The sequence below is a fragment of the Salvelinus sp. IW2-2015 genome, linkage group LG15, assembly GCF_002910315.2.
Source record: "Salvelinus sp. IW2-2015 linkage group LG15, ASM291031v2, whole genome shotgun sequence".
Taxonomy (NCBI): Eukaryota; Metazoa; Chordata; class Actinopteri; order Salmoniformes; family Salmonidae; genus Salvelinus; species Salvelinus sp. IW2-2015.
Genome location: NC_036855.1, coordinates 27,004,245 through 27,028,145, shown reverse-complemented (window position 1 = coordinate 27,028,145; position 23,901 = coordinate 27,004,245). Strand labels below are relative to the sequence as shown.

The 23,901-nt window shown below is 40.6% G+C and overlaps 1 protein-coding gene and 1 long non-coding RNA gene across 3 annotated transcripts; one reads left to right on the top strand and one right to left on the bottom strand.

The window, feature by feature from the left end:
• Window positions 1–3,689: 3,689 nt before the first annotated feature.
• LOC139028805 (uncharacterized) lies at window positions 3,690–6,280 on the bottom strand. Its single transcript, XR_011481017.1, has 5 exons — window positions 6,095–6,280; window positions 4,975–5,038; window positions 4,710–4,759; window positions 4,372–4,502; window positions 3,690–4,052 (listed from the first exon to the last, which is right to left on the bottom strand). It is a non-coding gene; the product is annotated as an uncharacterized lncRNA (long non-coding RNA).
• Window positions 6,281–6,293: 13 nt separating this feature from the next.
• LOC111974993 (alpha-ketoglutarate dehydrogenase component 4) lies at window positions 6,294–12,607 on the top strand. Of its 2 annotated transcripts, none has more exons than XM_024003122.2 (5): window positions 6,294–6,628; window positions 6,919–7,011; window positions 8,389–8,452; window positions 11,952–12,130; window positions 12,418–12,607. In XM_024003122.2, the coding sequence occupies exons 2-5, from the start codon at window positions 6,961–6,963 to the stop codon at window positions 12,433–12,435; spliced, it is 312 nt and encodes a 103-aa protein (XP_023858890.1). In that variant the 5' UTR covers window positions 6,294–6,628; window positions 6,919–6,960; the 3' UTR covers window positions 12,436–12,607. The 2 variants fall into 2 exon arrangements, with proteins under 2 accessions (XP_023858890.1, XP_023858888.1); XM_024003120.2 differs by having other exon boundaries at window positions 6,919–7,065.
• Window positions 12,608–23,901: the final 11,294 nt, after the last annotated feature.

The following is a 23,901-nucleotide window of genomic DNA, read 5'->3' as shown; positions in this document are numbered from 1 at the left end:
ACTCAACGTGAAAGGGAAAAATGTCATGCTCTGATCCAGTTGAAACATCTTAAAATAGGCCTACCTGATTACTTCTTATCCCTTGTGCAAATAGCCTACAGCTGTGTCTGTCCCGAGCTCACTGGCGCAGGAAACTGAGGGCCCAGAATATTTTATACAATGTAAGGAGCTTCAGGCTGGACCCAAGTTAATAGTTATTTATTATTTATTTATACTTTTTTATAGGATATTTATTTTTATCAGGATATTTTCTACCTGCAGGCTGAAATGTTTTTATTTGTTGGCTTTATAGGCTATTTTTACATAGTTGGCAATGGCAATAGAAGTTACTTTTTAGGTTTGTATCCTTTTCATTTAGATTTGGATAGAATTTTAATTTACCACATGACAATGATTTTGAGAGAAAGACAAATGAAATTAAACTGTTCTACGAAAATGTGCATATGAAAACCATAACTGGCATGCAGATCGGTAGAAATTGTAAGATAATTTGGCAGAAAATGTTCTGTCTTTGTGTAGCCTATTAACACCAACTTTAGGAGATTAATGGCAGAATCTGCGAAAGCCGGTAGGAGCCTGAGGAAGATGGTCAGGACAGGTTATCTTGATCTCTGGCTTCCTCGAGTCATTTGTCTTATTTAATAAAAAAGTGAGTTTAAGGCAAGCTCGACGCATATATAGTTGATTTGATTAAAACAGATAGGGTGTGTCTATACAGTGCCTTTGGAAGTWTTCAGACCCCTTGACTTTTCCCACATTGTTAGTTACAGCCTTATTTTAAAATGGATTAAATAAAAAAATATCCTCAGCAATCTACACACAATACCCCATAATGACAAAGCAAAAACAGGTTTTTAGAKATTTTTGTTCATTTAAAAATAAACACCTTATTTATATAACTATTCAGACCCTTGGTCTGAGACTCGAAATTGAGCTCAGGTGCATCCTGTTTCCGTTGATCAATGTGATTGGAGTCCACCTGTGGTAAATTAAATTGATTGGACATGATTTGGAAAGCCACACACAAGTCTTTATAAGGTCCCACAGTTGTCAGTGCATGTCAGCGCAAAAACCAAGCCATGGGGTTGAAGGAATTGTCCGTAGAGCTCCGAGACAGGATTGTGTCGAAGGCACAGATCTGGTGAAGGGTACCAAAACATATCTGCAGCATTGAAGGTCRCCAAGAACAGTGGCCTCCATCATTCTTAAATGGAAGAAGTTTCGAACCACCAAGACTCTTCCTAGAGCTGGCCGCCCGGCCAAACTGAGCAATCGGGGGAGAAGGGCCTTGGTCAGGGAGGTTACCAAGAACCCGATGGTCACTCTGACAGAGCTCCAGAGTTCCTCTGTGGAGATGGGATAACCTTCCAGAAGGACACCCATCTCTGCAGCACTCCACCAATCAGGCCTTTATGGCAGAGTTGCCAGACGGAAGCCACTCCTCAGTAGAAGGCACATGACAGCCCGCTTGGAGTTTGCCAAAGGGCACCTAAAGASTCGCAGACCATGAGAAACAAGATTCTTTGGTCTGATGAAACCAAGATTGAACTATTTAGCCTGAATGCCAAGCGTCACGTCTGGAGGAAACCTGGCACCATCACTACGGTGAAGCATGGTGGTCGCAGCATCATGCTGTGGGGATGTTTTTCAGTGGCAGGGACTGGGAGACAAGTCAGAATTGAGGCAAAGATGAATGSAGCAAAGTACAGAGAGATCCTTGATGAAAACCTGCTCAGGACCTCAGACTGGGGTGAAGGTTCGCCTTCCAACAGGACAAGGACCCTGAACACACAGCCAAGACAACACAGGAGTGGCTTCAGGACAAGTCTCTGAATGTCCTTGTGTGTCCCAATCCGAGCCCGGACTTGAACCCGATCGAACATCTCTGGAGAGACCTGAAAATAGCTGTGCAGCGACAATCCCCATCCAACCTGACAGAGCTTGAGGATCTGCAGGGAAGAATGGGATAAACTCCCCAAATACAGGTGTGCCAAGCTTGTAGCGTCATACCCAAGAAGACTTGAGGTTGTAATCACTGCCAAAGGTGCTTCAACAAAGTACTGAGTAAAGGGTCTGAATACTTAAGTAAATGTGATTTTATTTTTTATAAATTAGCAAGTCTAAAAACCTGTTTTTGCTTTGTCATTGTGCGGTAATGTGTGTAGATTGACGAGGGGGGGGTTTAAAAAAAAAATACATTTTAGAGTAAGGCTGTAACCTAACAAATGTTGAAAAATTAAAGGGTCTGAATATTTTCCAAAGGCACTGTACACCATTTCCACACACAAAGACAGATCCAGCTCAGAGGCCCAACTCGTGAGCTCCAATAGCAGCAGATTTGAATTTAGAATGGAAAATGTGTTTAAGTAAAAAATATTAGTGCGTCGAATCGTATCTCATCGAACCGAAACGCAGATTATTTCCTCTAAAAGACTGCATTTGAAGTGGCCGTACAGCATTTACTGCTATGCAGTTTCGGCAGACTTCAGGGCTTTCATACTTTTGCGTTTTGCGGAGCAGAGCTATTGTGAAGGAAGTGAGTTTGTTTATACGTGGGGGTGTTTTGATGTACACTGGCTAGATAGCAGGATATCTATCTACACTTTACAAAAATAGAAACGCAACATGTGAAGTGTTGGCCCCATGTTTCATAAACTGACAAAATATCCCAGAAATTTTCCATACACACAAAAAGCTTTCTCATAAATTTGTGAACATTTCTCATTTGCTAAAATAATCCAGGTGTGGCATATCAAAAAGCTGATTAAAGACAATAAGGCCTTTCTAAAATGTGCAGTTGTCACAACACAATGCCACAGATGTCTCAAGTTGAGGGAGCGTGCAATTGCCATGCTGATAGCAGGAATGTTCACCGGAGCTGTTGCCTGAGAATTTAATGTTCATTTAACWACAATGAGCCGCCTCTAACGTCATTTTAGAGAATTTGGCAGTACGTCCAACCGGCCTCACAACCGAAGACGTGTATGGCGTTATGTGGGCGAGCGTTTTGCTGATGTCACCGTTGTGAAAAGAGTGCCCCATGGTGTTGGTGGAGTTATGGTACGGGCAGGCATAAACTATGGACAACCATCACAATTGCATTTTATCAATGGCAATTTGAATGCACAGAAATACCGTGACGAGATCCTGAGACACATTGTGTGGCCCATTTTTTAAAGGTATCTGTATTCCCAGTCATGTGAAATCCATAAATTAGGGTCTAATGAATTTATTTCAATTGACTGATTTCCTTATATGAACTGTAACTCAGTAAAATCTTTGAAATTGTTGCGTTTATATTTTTGTTCAGTATAGCTAGCTAAAAAAACAACTGGCACAGGCTGGCTCTTATACATTAATGCTAGTTAGCTGCTAAACAAGCCTTGGATTTTTGACTACTTGGTTCTCTTTTCTGCTCTAACTTGTCATTCTTTGAATCGGCTGTGAGACACATGCAAAGAAAGACAAAATTACACAATTGAGTCGCAATAATATTTCCAACACTTGGAAATATATCATGACTTGACGTCAAGTCTGCAGGAAATGTTTTTACTTCTGCAGTAATTAGAACGGTAGAGACCGTGGCCGATTGATTTGTACCGCACATAATGGCAGAGCCATACTCCTGTGGTTTCATCATGCATAATTTATTTTCCATCATTTCAATAGAATAACTTATTACACTTCAAACCGGTGATTAGCAGATTTATTCATAAAAACTAAAGTTAAAGTCAATACAAAATGCAGTACAAATGTTTTTTGTACAACCGCTTATTACAAAAACATGTCCATCTGATGCAGTGTTATGTATTTTACTAAGTGCTCTTAACATCAGTTAATATTTTACATTACTGTGATATCAACACTTTGTTCATTCTCTCTCACTACAGCTTCTGATAACTGTACATTATGCTTAAACAATGTTAGTTACTTTTCCCTTCCATGCTGACTGCTCATTCTTCAGAGATGGGAATGTCCTCCAACTTCATGGCGATGTCTCTCAGTTTGGGGTCATCATCTCACCAGTTCACTTTACTGGCAATGATGATCCCCTGGAGAAAATATCGCAACATGATTTTGACAAACAAAAACCGGTAATATGCTATCATTCTCTTCGCACTAAGACTGTGCCCCAATGATATCTGCTTCCTCCCGAAGTGTGCAGTAGTTCACTTCCCTTTACTGGTTTGAAAGGAAACGACTGGTATAAGAAATATGGTGGAAATTCCCACTAGCCCATGACTCCACCAATCCAATGCTTTTAGACTTGTGAGTAGAAGTGAACGAGTGCACACTTCAGAAAAAAGAGATTATTGGGATACATCTTAAGAATAAAAATACATTCTTAAAGATATAAAAAGGCCCATTTACCCGCAGGACATTCTGTGTGATGGTGGCCATCTTCTGYTATTTCTCTAGGRGAGACTGGCCTTTCTGCACTTCTCCGCCTCGGAGAGGCTCCCTCTTCAACTCGTCAATCTCATGAGTGAGACGCTTTAAATCTGCAGAGGAGAAAAATAAAATGCAAACGATTTAAATATGTTTGAAGGAGTTTCCTTTTTATTATTCAGTTCTCTGCACCACCTGAACTACAAGGCAAAGTATGAAAACATGAACTAAAAAGGTGATTGTTCATATCTTCAATAACATTTTGTGAATTCCTATATATCCTCCATGGTAAAGCATCCATAGTGTGGATGATGAAATACCTAGCCTCTGCTTTTGTAGGTCTGTGATTTGGTCCTGAAGCTCATGATTCCTGTTGACAAAGCAAACAAGAGCTCAGAAATAACATTCCCATAAATCCACAACAGTTGGTAACACAATACAGCAGCAGAACCAAGCCAATGACTGCATCATTTTTATGATGAAAGCAATAAACATTCTGTTATAATTTATAAAGCTGTTAGTTAGTCACAATCAGATTGGTGAAAATGTCCATTGTCCAACCATATTGATAACAGATGCACCCACCTGCTGAAGTGTCTTTATCTTTGAACAAAAGTCTAGGCTACGATTGGTCAGTTCCCTCATTGCTCTGGAAAAAAATGCAGGCCCCACTATTTAAGTTGTGCTTAAAACATGCATTTACATGTTTTTACATTGGCAGGTGCAGTGTAATTACAACATCAGTAGGTAAACAACTGATAACCATTTCTGGTTTGTGTGACTGACATTTTTAKAAACAATGCAAACACATTGAAATCTATCACAAAGTAGATCAATGGGTAGTGCTAATAATATTTGTTTTCCTTCTCAAAGCCAGTTTAGGAGGAGCTGTCCAATAAGACAGGGGTTGTGTCAAATGGCACCCTATATAGTCCAGTGTTGTGGTCAACAGTAGTGGACTATATAGGGCAGGCGTATTCAACTCTTATTACCCTACGAGGTCCGGAGCCTGCTGGTTTTCTGTTCAACCTGATAATTAATTGCACACCTGGTGTCCCAGGTCTAAATCAGTCCCTGATTAGAGTGGAACAATTTTTAAAAAGCAGTGGAACTGGCTTCGAGGTCCAGAGTTGAGTTTGAAGGATATATAGAGATTAAGATGCCATTTGGGACACACAGGTTGTTAGAATCAGCTCCTGAAGGACTTACTCAGCCTTTGGATCACAGTTTCTCAGGTGGCATGCCACACATGCATCCTGACAAATACAACAATTTATAAACTGTCCAATTGAAAATGCTGCAGGCTTCTACATAAAAGGGTTTGCAAGCAACAAATGCCTGTCATAACTATTGTACTAGTAATTCAAGGAAATGTTATAGTTACCTGTGTACGGCCAATGTCTTATTAAATTTGTGATTTTTGCTTCCTCCAAAGTACTAGCATAATCCGGTTTGTGGATTATCAAGAGACAAATAAATCCACTTTTTCCAAATCTCAGTTGAGAAAATATAAAATGTTGGTTATGAATAGGCCAACATGAGATGACATTGCCAACTAAAGACACTCAAGTCTCTCAACATCAGGTGCACTGCAAGAATATCTTTTGCATTTTCCTGTTACAGAAAATTTGGCATTGAATTATATTAACCCTATTTTACAGTCACATAGCATACCCAATTCGGTAATAAAGTTAATGTAATTTACCTGCTTGGAGATTCACGTTCATCTCAAACATTGATTTGACATGTTCTTTTATCCGGATAGGAGAAATACTCATAGAGGTCAAATGTATCAGCTCTATCCATGTTAGGCTGTATGATAGGCTCTTGGCGCGACCTTTGAATGTACCGCTAGGAAGTTACCACTAATCACGTGACCAGATAAAACCCCCGCCCCCTTCAACAATCTCTAGGCTGACTGAAAGAGAAGGTTATATGCCTATGCTAGCTGCGTTTGTCATTGACATTTGGTTCACCATTGTCTATAGTGCTTATTTTAACATGTAAAACAAGGTTKATTTTCAATGGGCACTGAATAGCTKAAATTGGTTGATGGAATTTGTCTGCTACCAGCATTTTGTCCGATTAATTAAGAACGGTTTTCTTGTGCTATTCTTAGAAATCAACTCGGTGCAAACAAACGTCATGGTTTGACAGTATGGCCTGGGAAACTGACCTGAACGTTTATTTTGTTTTCGAATAATATAACCTACTTTCAGCTGKCAGCATCAAGCCAAAGGTAAGAAATGCTATTTTACAGACAATTAATTAACTTTTTAAGACATTAGGTCTGATCTGGCTGGGTTTGGAATTCGTATACATGTCTAAGATATGTTTTATTGTGTATTTTACTCTGAATGGGATGGTGTTATCCACCGATGACCCGTTAGCTTTTTGATAYCTCACATTAGCATCCATGCAGTAGAATGTCTCCTATCACATACCGTTGTTCTAAACCTATGGTTTATATACAGCGGACTTAGTCATTTTCCGTTTTCACATGACAACTCCCTCTTCTGGTACTTTTAGGAACTGAGGATTGTTTTCACCCGGAAGAAGACCCGCGAGGACATGGGTGGCAAAGTCAGTAGCAAAATGGCTGCAGTTGGACGGGTGGTACAGGTACGCTTGTCAAACTTGGATATTTATCGCTCTGCAACAACACTTGTAACTCAAGTGAGTACTTTTAAAAMTTCAATAGTCAATGCAAGTTACGATTTCCAAGGTCAGAAATCAAAGACATTTGTTTTCGCTTTGTTTTTGCTGTGCATCCCCAAACTAACGAGCTAGCTACCCATGCTAATGCCCTTGTTGGTCTGCATGCAATTCCAAAGCTTGAGCACGTAGCTAGCTACTAACTATCACGTAGATGAACGTAAAAGTTGACTTACTCAGTTCAAACTAASTAATGCCATGTTAACTGCCATACAGTCACACACGGTTAACGTAAACTCGTACACCGCCTTGGACGTACAATTGCCCTTATTTTAGCGCCCCAAAAACGTAATACTTCCAGATCAACTGTAATGTCAATACCATTGTAAAGCACAATTTCTCCCCTTTTCAACAAAATCAATTACATGACCTAAACACTGCCCGTTTCTGCATAATTCAAGCAGGCAATGAGCCCCGTCGGGTCTTTTTAAAAATGGCGGGTGGGGAAGCGAAACTAATGCGTGAGAAGGACAGATGTGGTGTGGGAAAATTGCTTTTTTCCCTCGAACTTATCACCTTATCGCCTCTAAAATGTAAATAAAACACTATAAAGAGTTTATATAATGTGTCATTACATACCTATTTTAAGGTTTGTGTCAAATTTGAATCGGGTTTTTAGGGCGGTGGTAAAGTGATCTTAGAAGTAAACAGCGGCTTTGAGAATGATGATCGCATGCAATAATGATGGAAAAAATTACTAGGTATCCCCCTTACCCCCTTCACTGTCCATTTCTTGTTTTTAAACGATGAGAGAAGTGCTACACCTTGTGGAGAGAGATTGTAAGACAGAAATAGTTGCTTTATGCGTGCTGTACGTTACGACATGACACGTCAAGATGTAACAGAGGGTCAGTTTTTTTCAACTTTTCTCCAATACTATAGAGCCATTACCATGTCGATCAACGCTTGAATAGAAACCTAGTTCACACCCCCGATTTTGAAGTCAACACAGTCGCTACAGTCCCATTAGTTTTCTTTGTTGCCTCGTTTGAATGTRGCTGTTACGCACATTTGTACGGAATGGGGTGAGTTTACGTTAGTCGTTGAACTAAGGCTAGAAATAGCAAGTTCGCTGATCAGTAGTTCTCCCTGTCAGAGTGTCTARTCTAGCTACCTAACTTATCTGGCAGTTTATTCAAGGCAATGATAAACATTTTGTTCGCCTACTACTATATGGTATTGCTTTCAATTCATAGCATTAAACAATATAGGATTGTCTGGCTGCAAAAGAGAAGTCTTGAAGTGATTGAGTAACTTGTCTGTTTTCATTCGACTACCGTTCAGGCTGTGAAACCTCATGCTCCGCTAATGAAGTTTCCCAGCAGAGAGGGGGTCCCCAGGCTGAATGGTGAGTAACAACTTYCCAGTGTGATGTTGCACTCACTACCTATTGTTATTTTTTTTCATCCATGGGTAGTGCTAACCCTATTGAAGAGGACATTCCACCCTTTGTCTGTTAACCTCTCTTGGGTACGTGAGACGTTAACGTCCCACCTCTTCAACAGCCAGTGAAACTGCTGGGCGCCAAATTCAAATACAGAAATACTCATTATAAAAATTCTGAAAACAAAACATATTTTACATAGGTTTAAAGATTAACTTCTTGTGAATCCAACCACGGTGTCAGATTTTAAAAAATGCTTTACGGCGAAGCATACCTTACGATTATTTGAGAACATAGCCCACTAGACAAATCATTACAAACAGTAACCAGCCAAGTAGAACAGTTACACAAGTCAGAAATAGAGATAAAATTAATCCCTTACCTTTGATGATCTTCATATGGTTGCACTCAGCAGACATTCATTTACTCAATAAATGTTCCTTTTGTTCAATAAAGTCTCTTTATATCCAAAAACCTCTGTTTTGTTCGCATTTTCTTCAGTAATCCACAGGCTCAAACGCTGTGAAAACAGGAAGACAAAAAAATCTAAATTGTATCCGTAAAGTTCATAGAAACATGTCAAACGATGTTTATATTCAACCCTCAGGTTGTTTTTAGCCTAAATAATCGTTATTATTTCAACCGGACAATAACGTCGTCAATATAAAAGGTAAACAAGAGAGGCACTCTCTCGGTCGTGCGCATGAAAAAGCTCTGTGACACTTTAGGGTCCACTCATTCAGACTGCTCTTACTTCCTCATTTTTCAGAATACAAGCCTGAAACAATTTCTAAAGACTGTTGACATCTAGTGGAAGGRATAGAAACTGCAATTTGAGTCCTAAGTCAATGGATACTGTAATGGCATTGAATAGAAAACTACAAAACCCCCCCAAAAACCAGATTTTTCTCAGGTTTTCGCCTGCCAAATCAGTTCTGTTATACTCACAGACACTATTTTAACAGTTTTGGAAGAGTGTGTTAGTGTTTTCTATCCAAATCTACCAGTTATATGCATATRATATCTTCTGGMCCCGAGAAGCAGGCAGTTTAATTTGGGCATGCATTTCATCCAAAATTCCGAATGCTGCCCCCTACCCCAGAGAAGTTAAGGGACGCAGCTACTGTATGCAATTGTGCGTTGTTAGTCKAAATGTAGCCTGTCAACGTGTTGGTTGAATATTGATTGGTTGTATCAACTTTACCTCGATAGACAGTAGAAACTGCGTCAAACAATGTAATTATTTCTCTGTAGCTCTCTGCCTTAATTAACATCTCTGGGATATGTGGGACGGTAGCCTCCCACCTAACCAACAGCCAGTGAAATTGCAGGGCGCAAATTCAAAACAACAGAAATCTCATAATTAAAATTCCTCAAACATACAAGTATTATACACCATTTTAAAGATAAACTTCTCCTTAATCCAGCCAAAGTGTCTGATTTCAAAAAGGATTTACGGCGAAAGCACACCTTGCGAATATGTTAGCTCAGTACATAGCCACAGAAAAACACAGCCATTTTTCCAGCCAAAGAAAGGAGTAACAAAAAGCAGAAATAGAGTTAAAATTAATCACTAACCTTTGATCTTCATCAGATGACACTCATAGGACTTTGTTACACAATACATGTATGTTTTGTTCGGTAAAGTTCATATTTCTATCCAAAAATCTGAGTTTAGGCGGGACGCTACTGTCGCACTTGGCCAAAAGCCAGAGAAAATGCAGTGCGCCAAATTCAAATAAAATACTATAAAAATCAAACTTTCATTAAATCACACATGAAAGATACCAAATTAAAGATACACTGGTTGTGAATCCAGCCAACATGTCAGAATTCAAATAGGCTTTTCMGCGAAAGCAAACAATGCTATTATCTGAGTTAGCACCAATGTAAACAAAGAGAGATAAGCATATTTCAACCCTGCAGGCGCGACACAAAACGCAGAAATAAAAATATAATTAATGCCTTACCTTTGACGAGCTTCTGTTGTTGGCACTCCAATATGTCCCATAAACATCACAAATGGTCCTTTTGTTCAATTAATTCCGTCGATATATATCCAAAATGTCAATTTATTTGGCGTGTTTGATCCAGAAAAACACTGGTTCCAACTCGTGAAACATGACTACAAAATATCTCAAAAGTTACCTGTAAACTTTGCCAAAACATTTCAAACTACTTTTGTAATATAACTTTAGGTATTTAACGTAAGTAATAGATACAATTTTAGACGGGATGATCTGTGTTCAATACAGGATTTAAAACAATCTGAGCATGCTTTCTGGTCACGCGCCTCTATCTAACAGGACACTTCAAGTGACCCTGATTCAAAATGGCCGTACTTCATTACACAAAGGAAAAACCCTCAACTAATTTCTAAAGACTATTGACATCCAGTGGAAGCGGTAGGAACTGCAAGAAGGTCAATTAGAAATCTGTATTCCCAATGAAAATCCATTAAAGAGTGGCCTCAAAAAACAAAAAAAAACAAAAAAAAATCTGAATGGTTTGTCCTCGGGGTTTTGCCTGCTAAATAAGTTCTGTTATTCTCAGACATGATTCAAACGGTTTTAGAAACTTCAGAGTGTTTTCTATCCAAATCTACTAACAATATGCATATCTTATCTTCTGGGGATGAGTAGCTGGCAGTTGAATTTGGGTGTGCTTTTCATCCAAATGTGAAAATGCTGCCCCCTATCCTAGAGAAGTTATAAACAGTTTTCCTCTATCAGTTTGACATTTTGTTGTTGGAAAACCTGGGTATTGTTTTCAGGCACTTTTCAAATCAAAGATGGAAACTGACTTGATTTTCCCTTTTTTTTTTTTTTTGTCAACCCCAGTGTATTTTAGTAAGAGGTTGTTTTAGTCCTTTCCAATTTCATTATAAAATAGTGCTATGAGTAATGAATAAAATAACATAAAACACAAAGGATGTCCAGTGTTTCACCTATATGCATTTAGCAGCGGTGCACTGGATGGTAAAACGTTCAGTGTAAACTTAAATGACTAAAATCAGATCAAGTATTCAGAAAGGATAATGGAGTAATATATTTTAAAATAAGATAATCCCTGAGAACTAACAATCACCCAAATAAAAATGAGACAGTTGAGAAGAATCTAAAATTCCAAATATAGTATGGCATGGGGCCCCCATTGATTTTGAGTCACTCCGATAGAATAAGRCATGGCAAGATGTGTATAATTGCAGGAAATTTGATATGAAACTGCTATTTTTATTTCAGGTCCATGACAAATGTGTAGAATTGCAGGAAATTAGCTTTAAAACAGTAGAATTTTGTCTCTGGCAAAGAGGGCGGCCTCAAACTGTGCTCCCCCCCTACTAAATTTGCGACTGCTGGAAATAATTGTAGGGTAAACACTGGATGTCTAAAACAATAACATCACTGATTAAGCTACCTATTCGGCTAATGTTTTAAAACAACAACCATTTCCTCTGTTTCAGTCCAAGAGACTCTTAAAACATTAGCAGTCGGCTCTCCTAGTTCACCGCCGCTGTTATCGAGACCCCCCGGACCTGTCACTCTACTCTCTGGAACCCCAGACAGTGTGGCCACAGTGAAGGAACTCCCCCAGAGATACCGCAGGAGGGCATTGGAAACAGACGAGATGGACTATATTCAGGTGAGTGCCTAGCTGGGCCACTGAAGAAGTGCTGTAATTGTTGTATTTTTTTATAAATAAATAAAAAGTGTTCATACAAATACTGAAAGGGGTGGTATTTTTGTGACATGRGGTTACATACATGGGTTGGGCCTGTACTTTAATTAGATCTCTGCTTTCGATTTACCCCATAGTTTTAGAGAAGGCATTCTGAGTACTCAAAGTGCATTAACTGTTGTTACCCGAGTCTTGCAATACAGGGAAGATCTCACTAACCACCAACTCTTCTGGTTTCTTATCTTTTCCAGCGTGGTGGACCAGAGTGATGTTAAGTGACTCCGTGAATGCAACCAAAGTCCTTACCTGTGGAAATAAGTTTGTGTTTTTGCCTAATTTTGTTCCCCAACAAGAGAACCTGCTGCCACACCTCAGACGTCATGCAGAATAAAGATACTATAATAACTGAAACTGTACAAATAAAGTATATTTTTAAAGATGTGATTGTGTAGATATTTATTTCAAGGGACATTTTTTATTTAATTGTTTGTCTTAGAAGAAAAGCCATTACAGTAAATCTCAATTATATCACCATTTATTTGTTCAGCACCCATCTCATTCAGTGCTCATTATTTTACACCTTCACTTAATTAAATCCTTGAAGGTTGATGTGAATGTTGGCATGATCCACTGTACATTAGTTTATAAATTGACCAGTAAGTTTTCCCATCTCAACACTATTGTTGTCCATATCCAAAGCTGCTTTCTTAGTTGTGCATTTTGCTCTGCATTTTTATGATACCACATCCAAACAAGGACCAGACTGAATTTCACCCCAAGAATGAAGAAAATCAAGGGCTCTTTTCTCTCCTTGCCCCTTCAGTCAGGGTTGGCATTATGGGGGGGCCTGGCCCACCCTACCGTACATCCTTGCCCGTCCAAAATAAGGATCATTTATTTGACTGTAAAACGCATCAATGTCAGATGAAACATCTGCGTGAGTGAAACGGTGCCTCTCAGTATGTGTAGACCATGTCTGATGTCTTGACAAAAAGATTATGGCATGTCATACTATTTTTAAACATACAGCATCAGATACATGCACTACATATAGTGAGACAGAGGGGCCCGTTTCGCTCGCTAGTTTCAGCAGGGGTGGTGAAGCGGAAGGACTTACACGCCAAAATCTGTCCAGAATAAGCCCAGTGCGTTTCAATCGGGATAATATGCAGATAAGTTTGTTGCTTCCATTCCCGACTTTGGGACAAAGACTCACATTGTTAGGGTGGAGACATGAGCATCTTGTTAATATGTACAGATCTCTGGTTTCAGCTACTTGTGAATTGGAAAGGAAAGTTGGCAGGTGCACAGTGCACTGTTCAGATGCTGGCTTCCTCTAAAGTAAATGGATGTTTTGCCAAAATTATGTAATTACTGCTAAATAAAACATTCAAAATACTTCACCAGGGAGCATGACTTAGCCACAGAGGATCATTAGCTTCTTAAAAAAAAAAAAATGCCTATGCAATTTGGGCAGCGCGCGCGGCTATAGAACTAGCTGAGTTCCGGCTGTCAGTGAAAAGCGTCAATATGTGTAAAGATGTCATTATTTTGATAAATTCCCCATTACATACAGTTTTTCTTTCCAAAACACTGCCGTCTCTGATCAACTTTCTCGTTATCAGAATGAATTTCTTGACCCTAACCAGTCAAGTTTCAAGACGGGTCACTCAATCGAGACTGCTCTTCTCTGTGTCGCGGAGGCTCTCCGCACTGCCAAAGCTGACTATCTCCCCTCTGTTCTCATCCTCCTAAARCTATCTGCTGCCTTTGACACCGTGAACCACCAGATACTCCTCTCCACCCTCTCAGGGCTGAGTGTCTCAAGCTATGCACACTTGGATTGCATCCTACCTGGCAGGCCGCTCCTACCAGGTGACGTGTAGAGGATCTGTCTGCACCACGTACTCTCACTACTGGTTCCCCTAGTGCTCGGTTCTAGGCCCTCTATTCTTCTCTCTATACACAAGTCACACGGCTCCGTCATATTCTCACATTGTCTCTCCTATCATTGCTATACGGATGACACAGAACTACTTTTCTCCTTCCCCCTTCTGACACCCAGGTGGCGAAACGCATCTCTGCGTGTCTGGCAGATATGTCAGCTTGGATGTCGGCCCATCACCTCAAGCTCAACAAGATGGAGCTGCTCTTCCTCCCAGGGAAGGCCTGCTTGCTCAAAGATCTCTCCATCACGGTTGACAACTCCGCATTATTGCCCTCCCAGAGTGCAAAGAACCTTGACGTGACCCTGGACAACACCCTGTTGTTCTCTGCAAATATCAAAGCAGTGACTCGCTCCTGCAGGTTCATGCTCTACAACATCCGTAGAGTACGATCCTACCTCACACAGGAAGCMCCGCAGGTCCTAATCCAGGCACTTGTCCTCTCCCGTCTGGACTACTGCAACTCACTGTTGGCTGGGCTCCCCCTTGTGCCATCAAACCCRTMCAACTTATCCAGAACGCTGCAACCCGCCTGGTTTTCAACCTTCCCAAGTTCTCTCATGTCACCCTGCTCCTCTGCACACTCCACTGGCTTCCAGTTGAAGCTRGCATCCACTACAAGACCATGGTGGTTACCTACGGAACAGCCCCTCCCTACCTTCATGTAATGCTCAAACCCTACACCCTGACCCGAGCACTCCGTTCTGCCACCTCAGGTCTCTTGGCCCTCCCACCCCAACGGAAGGGCAGCTCCGACTCAGCCCAGTCCAAGCTTTTATCTGTCCTGGCACCCCAATTGTGTAACCAGCTTCCCTCTGAAGCTAGGACAGCAGAGTCCCTGCCCATCTTCCCACCTTCTAGCTCTGACAGCTACATTGAGGAAAAATGTACTTTCTATGCCTGTGATATGTGGTTTTCCCACCTAGTGATCTTAAGATGAATGCACTAACTGTAAGTCGCTCTGGATAAGAGTGTCTGCTAAATGACTGTTTGCAGAGTTCACAACCTACTACACTTGTGAGAAACAATTTTTGYTTTATTTCATAACCATCATTTACYAGTTTTGTAATTTGTTTCATTGTCTTTTGTTTGGAGTGCTCCATGTGAGCAATGTGCTTGTGTCTGGGTTCTTTGTCCTGATAAAGTTAGCCTGCTGCACACAAATGTAGGAAAGTGCCCATTTGGAGATTCTGATTGATTTAACTCACCACGTCCACCACTAATAAGCTGAGCTTCTCAGTAATTTTTTCTTCACCTCACACAGTAAGTCAACGAAGTCTGTGTATCATGATCTGATGATTCCATATATCCAGTGGAAACGTCATTAAAAAAACTGCCTTCTGTCCCAAGCTCACTGGCACAGGAAATTGAGGGCCCGGAATAGGCTAGTTGATACAATGTCATACTTCACTAGCGACAGCTCAAGTCAAGACAGATAGAAAGGGAGGCAGACAGGTGAAGTAGAGAGATTGTGATTGAAAGAACATACATTTTTATTAGTTGGCTTTAGGCCTATGTATTTTACTTAGTTGATGATGGAAGTTAAAGGCTGGTGCTCTCGCATWAGTTGAATTTAAACTTTTAGATTTATAATTTTTATTCAGATTTTATGATTAACCACGTGACATTGATTTTGAGAAACAAAAACTGAAATTAAACTGTTCCACAAAAATGCGCATATACACTACCATTCAAAAGTTTGGGGTCACTTATACTTACTTAGAGTTCCTCTGTCCAGTGCCTGTGTTCTTTTGCCCATCTTAATCTTTTATTTTTATTGGCCAGTCTGAGATATGGCTGAGATATACCATCACCAAAGCACCCCCAGACCATCACATTGCCTCCACCACTACTTCAGCATCTTTTAATTTTTGGGGGCGTTTCACTAATGTTCTTCTTTGTGATCTGAACACCTCAAACTTAGATTAGTCTGCCCATAACACTTTTTTCCAATCTTCCTTTGTCCAGTGTCTGTGTTATTTTGCCCATCTTAATCTTTTATTTTTATTGGCCAGTCTGAGATATGACTTTTTCTTTGCAACTCTGCCTAGAAGGCCAGCATCCTGGAGTCACCTCTTCACTGTTGACGTTGAGACGTGTTTTGTGAGTACTATTTAATGAAGCTGCCAGTTGAGGACTTGTGAGGCGTCTGTTTCTCAAACTAGACACTCTAATGTACTTGTCCTTTTGCTCGGTTGTGCTCTGGGGCCTCCCACTCCTCTTTCTATTCTGGTTAGGGCCAGTTTGCGCTGTTCTATGAAGGGAGTAGTACACAGCGTTGCATGAGCTCTTCAGTTTCTTGGCAATTTCTCGCATSGAATAGCCTTAATTTCTCCGAACAAGAATAGACTGATGCGTTTCAGAAGAAAGTTATTCGTTTCTGGCCATTTTGAGCCTGTAATCAAACCCACAAATGCTGATGCTACAGATACTCAACTAGTCTGAAGAAGGCCAGTTTTATTGCTTCTTTAATCAGAACAACAGTTTTCACCTGTGTGTGCTAACATAATTGCAAAAGGCTTTTCTGATGATCAATTAGCCTTTTAAAAGGATAAACTTGGATTAGCTAACGTGCCATTGGAACACGGGTGATGGTTTGCTGATAATGGGCCTCTGTACACCTATGTGGATATTCCATTTTAAAAAATCAGCCGTTTCCAGCTACAATAGTCAATTACAACATTAACAATGTCTACACTGTATTTTTGATACATTTTATGTTATTTTAATGGACAAAAAAATTGCTTTTCTTTWAAAAAAAATTACATTTCTAAGTGACCCCAAACTTTTGCACGGTAGTGTACAAATAATCATAACTGGCACTCAGATAGCAGGGCTGCCAACTTTTGAAGAAAGCTTGGAGTGAGATTTGCTATGTAAATTTAATTTCCCCCTCGCACAACCCCTAGATGGAAAATGTGATTGTTTTAAAGCTCATTTCCTGCAATTCTACATATTAATACAGTACCAGTCAAAAGTTTGGACACCTACACAGGGTTTTATTTATTTTTACTATTTTCTACATTGTAGAATAATAGAAGACATAAAACTATGAAATGACATATGGAATCATGTAGTAACCAAAAAAGTGTTAAACTAATCAAAATATATTTTATATTTGAGATTCTTCAAAGTAGAAACCCTTTGCCTTGACAGCTTTGCACTCTCTTGGCATTCTCTCAACCAGCTTCATGAGGTAATCAACTGGAATGCATTTAATTTAACAGGTGTGCATTGTTAATTTGTGGAATTTCTTTCCTTAATGCGTTTTAGCCAATCAGTTGTGTTGTGACAAGGTATTTTTTATATATTTTTTTATTTCACCTTTATTTAACCAGGTAGGCCAGTTGAGAACAAGTTCTCATTTACAACTGCGACCTGGCCAAGATAAAGCAAAGCAGTGTGACAAAAACAACAGAGTTACACAAACATACAGTCAATAACACAATAGAAAAAATCTGTATACAGTGTGTGCAAATGAAGCTGCTCTGACAGCTTACCGATCTGCTCTGACAGCTTACCGAAGGTAGGGGTGGTATACAGAAGATATTCCTATTTGGTAAAAGACCAAGTCCATATTATGGCAAGAACAGTGCAAATAAGCAAAGAGAAACGACAGTCCATCATTACTTTAAGACATGAAGGTCAGTCTATCTTGGAAGATTTCAAGAAAGTTTCTTCATGTGCAGTCACAAAAACCATCAAGCACTATGATGAAACGGGCTCTCATGAGGATCGCCAAAGGAATGGAAGACCCAAAGTTACCTCTGCAGAGGATAAGTTCATTAGAGTTACCAGCCTCAGAAATTGCAGCCCGAATAAATGCTTCACTGAGTTCAAGTAACAGACATATCTCAACATCAACTGTTCAGAGGAGAATCAGGCCTACATGGTTGAATTGCTGCAAAGAAACCACTACTAAAGGACACCAGTAAGAAGCAGAGACTTGCCTGGGCCAAGAAACACGAGCAATGGACATTAGACTGGTGGAAATTTGTCTTCTGGTCTGATGAGTCCAAATGTAAGATTTCTGGTTCCAACCGCCGTGTCTTTGAGACGCAGAGTAGGTGAAAGGATGATCTCCGCATGTGTGGTTCGCACCATGGAGGAGGTGTGGGGGTGCTTTGCTGGTGACACTGTCTGTAATTTATTTAGAATTCAAGGCACACTTAACCTGCATGGCTACCACAGCATTCTGCTGCGATACGCCATCCCATCTGGTTTGTGCTTAGTGGGACTATAATTTGTTTTTCAACAAGACAATGACCCAACACACCTCCAGGCTGTGTAAGGGCTATTTGACCAAGAAGGAGAGTGATGGAGTGCTGCCTTAGATGACCTGGCCTCCACAATCACCCGACCTCAACCCAATTGAGATAGTTTTGGATGATTGGACTGCAAAGTGAGTTGGACCGCAGAGAAGGAAAAGCAGCTGTCGTGACTTTCCTTTTAACATTAAATCTGAAGACTGTTATTAATCTAATTAACTATGTTTAATTTTTACCTGATTAAATTAATCATGTAACAATTAACTCATTAGGATTTGGGGTACCACAAGAGAGGTTCTTTAAAAAAAAAAAGTTACCATCTTCCAAATTAAACTCCACAAGGTGTCTGCCTATCACATCTATAAACAGTCAACTTATTAATCATAATCTCGCATCATTCTGAACAGTCGTAACAACCTTGCATCTGCAAAAACCTGGGCTTTACTTATGATTCAGTACTACACAAATTGGTTTAATTATTGATTTACTAGCTAAGTAAAACAGTAACACAGGATAAACATACATAAACATCTGTTGTTCTCCTCTACAGTCGCCCGGTATCCGGTGACTTGTCGTGTAGTCCTGAACAGAACTACAAGTTTATTCTCCTTCCAGTCGCTCTGGAAGATGCTTCTTTGAAGTTAGGCTAGCCAGCCGTGTCATTGGTTCCCAGTGGGGTGATGAGAGTAGCGTAATGGTTCCACTTAAGTTCACTTTTCTAGGTACTTTACTTGGGACAGCTAATCAGCCGTACCAGTGATTGTCCGGGAGGTGACTTTATCGTCTCTACCTCATGTTGAAAATTCAGAGTTCTAACCACTTTGAACGAGAGCTGTGGCTCTACATCTCTTTGGTCTAATATGTTAATTCTTAACCCATCATTTTATACAGTTCGTTCAAAAGGGGCGGTTCTGTCACGCTGACACGCTCTCTGACCTCACTCAAGGGGGCAGTGACCACTTACTGTGCACAGTTATAGAAACAATTTCCTCTTGTAGTTTCTAAAATCACATATAGAATGCACAACGCAGAGGATGGAAACTTTGTACATGTGGTATGTATACTTTAAGTTACAGTATTTCCTTTATAACATTTTTAATGACATCACAAAATAACAACATTAGTGCTCTTTTAGGTCACCTCTGCCCATTTCCCACGTTAAAAAATATTGTTCCGGTATTAGCTTTAGAACGTGTTAGAGTTTCGGTGGGAAAAGTCTGGAACAAAGGCACATTCTTCTGGTGAATTTGGAGAGGAAGATGCTGAATGTTCTGTCCTTGATTTACAACAGGGCGTGAGATGTTAACCCCTCTCTGCGGTGAGAGGGGATCTGGTTGAAGTTATTTATTGCAAAGCTGATCTGACCTAATTGGATCCTCACAGGACGGTCATGACACAGCCAACAAATGCTCAGCATATGTGGGAATTCCTTCAAGACTGTTGAAACAGCATTCCCGCTGAAGCTGGTTGAGAGAATGCCAAGAGTGTACAAAGCAGTCATCAAGGCAAAGGGTGGCTACTTTGAAGAATCTAAAATATATTTTGATTTGCGTAACATTTTTTTGGTTACTAAATMATTCCATATGTGTTATTTCATCATTTTGATAGCTTCACTATTATTCTACAATGTAGAAAATAGTAAAAATAAAGAAAAACTCTTGAATGAGTAGGTGTCCAAACTTTTGACTGGTACTGTACTTCAGAGTTATTCTGCAGCTGTTCCAACTGCCTTAACTCCTCTGGCTGTTCCAGCTAAGCTCTTCTCACAGCCTGTAAAAGGTGATAATCAGAAGGATTACCAGGGGTTATCTGTACCAGAGCAATGGCAGAGAAGACTGCCACACTTGGCTGTTCTGAGGTGCCTAGCTTGGCCCTCAGTGTTCTGAACAGAAGTGGACATCAGAGAAGCTCTGCAAGGAGTTATGCCTAATGGAGGCCATGTCAACAGACACGTCATCCAACATTTTACCACATTTATAGAGCTCTGTCTGCAAGTGGTGTACAGGGTTCACAAGGAGGATAAAATACTGAATTAACATCCTTGTGTACCTCAGCATGGTGATGTTGCAGGTGCCACTCGAGGGTGGCAGTGAGTTGGTTTCGTTGGTAGTCAAACTGCCTGTCCATGGCAGCAGTAACTTCCCTTCTTCCACTCTCACCAAGCATTGTCAACATGTGGGTTAGAGTGCTCAGTGAGTCTCTAAATTCCATTGCACTCTGTTGTTGCACTTCACTCAGGTGATTGAATTGATGGTGGATTAGAGTTTGGAGATGTTGAGTCAGACGAATTTCAAGTATGTCACCTTGAAGTTGTAAGACTACAACCTCTGGAGATAAACCAGACTCTGGAGGAAGGTTGGGTGTCAGGGGGAGGGCTAGCTCAGAACTTCTACACAGGTCCATCTCAATAAGAGAGTCAGTGGTTAGACCTCCTGTGGCCTGTGGTCCAGACTGAGCATTCAGATTCCCAGGGCTCTGGCCCAAATCAACTCCATTATCTCCATTCACATCCTCAGTATTGACATTATTATTTGCATTGTCAACTCCATTTTCAGAATGAACCTGTGTATTCCCATTGACAGGTAGGATATGGATGAGCACATTTTCTTGAGTTGAATCCATTGTTTAAATTCCACACAAAAGATTTGCTTTGGTTATTTCTCTATGTTGCGAAGTCCCATCTGGGGTGCCATTTTCTATGTAACGGTTTTGACCTGAAGTTGTTTTTTGATAGGGGTGCCAGGTAGGTTGCACCTACCAGAAAGAATATTGATTCTCCTTTTTGTTTGTCTGGGAATGAGTCCATCCGGCCTGTCAAGTCTGTACCAATACAAAGGACTCCTGTAAAAGCAGCGGTGGATAAAGTACCCAATTTTCATACTTGCGTAAATGTACCTTAATAGAACATGACTCAAGTAAAAGTGAAAGACCCCCAGTAAAATACTACTTGAGTAAAAGTATTTGGTTTAAAATATACTTAAGTATCAAAAGTAAATGTAATTGCTAAAAAAATACTTAAATATAAATCATTTCAAATTTCTTATTAACCAAACCAGATGCCACCAGATTTTTTAAATTTACAGATAGCCAGGGTCACACTCCAATATTATTTACAAACTAAGCCTGTTAGTTTAGTGAGTCCACCAGATCAGAGGTAGTAGGGATGACCAGGGATGTTCTGTTGATAAGTGAGTGGATTTAACCATTTACCTGTGTTACTAAGCGTTCAAAATGTAACGAGCACTTTTGGGTGTCAAGGTAAATGTATGGTGTATGGAGTAAAAAGTACAATAATTACAATAGCACAATAAGTAAAAGTAGTTGGTTGTATTACCAAAATAAATGATCACACACAATGTTACAACACAATGATCTTAGTTCCTCAAGAAAAGTCCCATACCTCGGGCCTAAAATGAGTCCAGCCCGGTAAATTAGTTCAGTGAACCCAAGTGACCTCAGTCACGCATTTTCCTTGCATAAAGTGATGCGTAAACCCGGTCTCATTCATACAGTCAGATTGCAATAAACTCCCGTTACACACACATTAAAGAGTATCAGAAATCTCAGTCTTAATACAACTGAACACAAACCAACACGGTATAAATCACCCCAAAACAAATGAAGAAATACCGTATGCAAAACAGTTGTGGTCAGTCAGACAATCCGCCACATATCACCAGCAGACATAAGTAGATCCGATACTGGTTTGATTCTGCGCCACGGCTATAGTACACGCTTTTAAATACAACAAAACAAACTGGGAATGAACGAGCTTCCAAGCTGAGGGTTGACCACTTACTTCCTCTCTCGCGCCACTGTCACAACCGACTTTTGCGGAGCTGATGCTGGCTATTTAATAGGGAATTAAAGGGGAAGCGCCCCATCCGCAGGAGAAGCACTGAGACAGTTGAGACATATTCAGGGCGTCACAGTATGAAGTCAGCAATAGTGTTAACAACATCGTCTGGCACAAAGCTGTGGTTTGTGGAGTGATCAATCTCTCCTCATGGGCCGTCTTCATCCGAGGGATACTGTACCTGTGCATGGTATCCAGGCCACAGTTGTCCACAAACAGCATTTCTGTCTCCAGACTCAATACGTCCCCCACCACCAGGCACTAGGCTGGGTTCACTCTGCACTGATTGGAGATGCACTCAAACAAAGGGGCTTGCCGATCACCGTTTCCTTGAGAGATGGAAATAGAGTATGTTCTCTCTCTCTCACACACACACACACATTTACAATGTACTAATAAAACTAACGGTTTCTTTTTATTTTCTTGATTTTGGCAAAAAAGTAAACACCCAGAGAGCCTCTGTATTGAAATAGGTTACTGTTGCTCCCCTAACATTAGTTACTTAATATCTTCACAGAAAATTCAGAGTGTTTACATTTCACTCCTCTTTTAGCCAACATTTAATCAATGCAGGCAAACTTTTAGCAAGCTATTCATACTAAATCAGTTGTCCCTGCCCCTGCCTGGTGCCAGGCCCAACAGATGCAGCTTCAGGCTCAGCAGCCCTGTCTCCCCATCCCCATACCCCTGAACCAGCCCAACTCCCAACTGAAGGAGGTGGTGAGCAGCATTGTGTTGAATGACATGTCAGTTGGCATAATTCCAGGTACTGCAATGCATTGAGGACAGGAATGTGATTCTCCAGCCAGGAAAAATCTCACTTGACACAGAGGCAGCCAATATCAATAGCCTTAAAGAAACAGATGCCGGCTCTTAGAGATGGATGGGAGTCTCTCCTGTCTGAGGCAACACTGATTGCTACGCAAATGGATGTTGCACCTCAATTTAGGAACCCAGTCGCCATGGGAAAAGGAAGAGATTCCATGAMGAGACCTCTCAAGAGGAGACAGCTCAGGACAGTGCAMCAACAGTGTTTCCGAACACACTGTTTTTTACTGCTATGGACATCATAAGTGACTTGGACACTAGGTTCCACACCACTGCAAAAATGGTAGAATATTTTCTGCTGTTCTGAAAGTTGGGCAGATTAGTGAGGATAGAGTCCCTTCTGTGTGCCAACCACTGATCATGTATTCCAGAGATCTTACGTCTGAGTTTCAAAATGAAGACACCTGAACACTGTATATGCTGCCACTTTCACCCCTAACTTGTCCTCTCTTGGTCTCCTGAATGCAATTTGTATGATGCAGCTGCAAAGGATTTTTGGAGAAGTGTGCATTGCTTTACGTATAATTTGCACACTGCCTGTGACTGTTGCTGGTGGCGAGAGAGCTTTCAGTAAGCTAAAACTGATAAAAAACTATTTGAGGTCCGCTATGGACAGGCTTTGCAGTCTTGCCATGCTGTCCATTGAAAGTCTGTTAGCTAGAAAGCTGGACTTCAAAGACTTGATCAGTGACTTTGCTAGCAAGAAGGCTCAGCGCTGGGCTCTTGGTGAGTAAGGCTGAGCAGTGGCCAGTGTTAACTGTTAAATGGCATGGCTATGGATATTGGATCACTACACACATGATGCCCACAGGCTGAGAACAAGACTGAGAACAGACT

Coding starts and splice junctions, on each gene's coding strand:
- LOC111974993 (XM_024003120.2), top strand. CDS start 6,961: ATGGGTGGCAAAGTCAGTAGCAAAATGGCTGCAGTTGGACGGGTGGTA. Junction 7,066..8,388: donor CAACAACACTTGTAACTCAA/GTGAGTACTTTT, acceptor ACTACCGTTCAG/GCTGTGAAACCTCATGCTCC. Junction 8,453..11,951: donor GGGGGTCCCCAGGCTGAATG/GTGAGTAACAAC, acceptor CCTCTGTTTCAG/TCCAAGAGACTCTTAAAACA.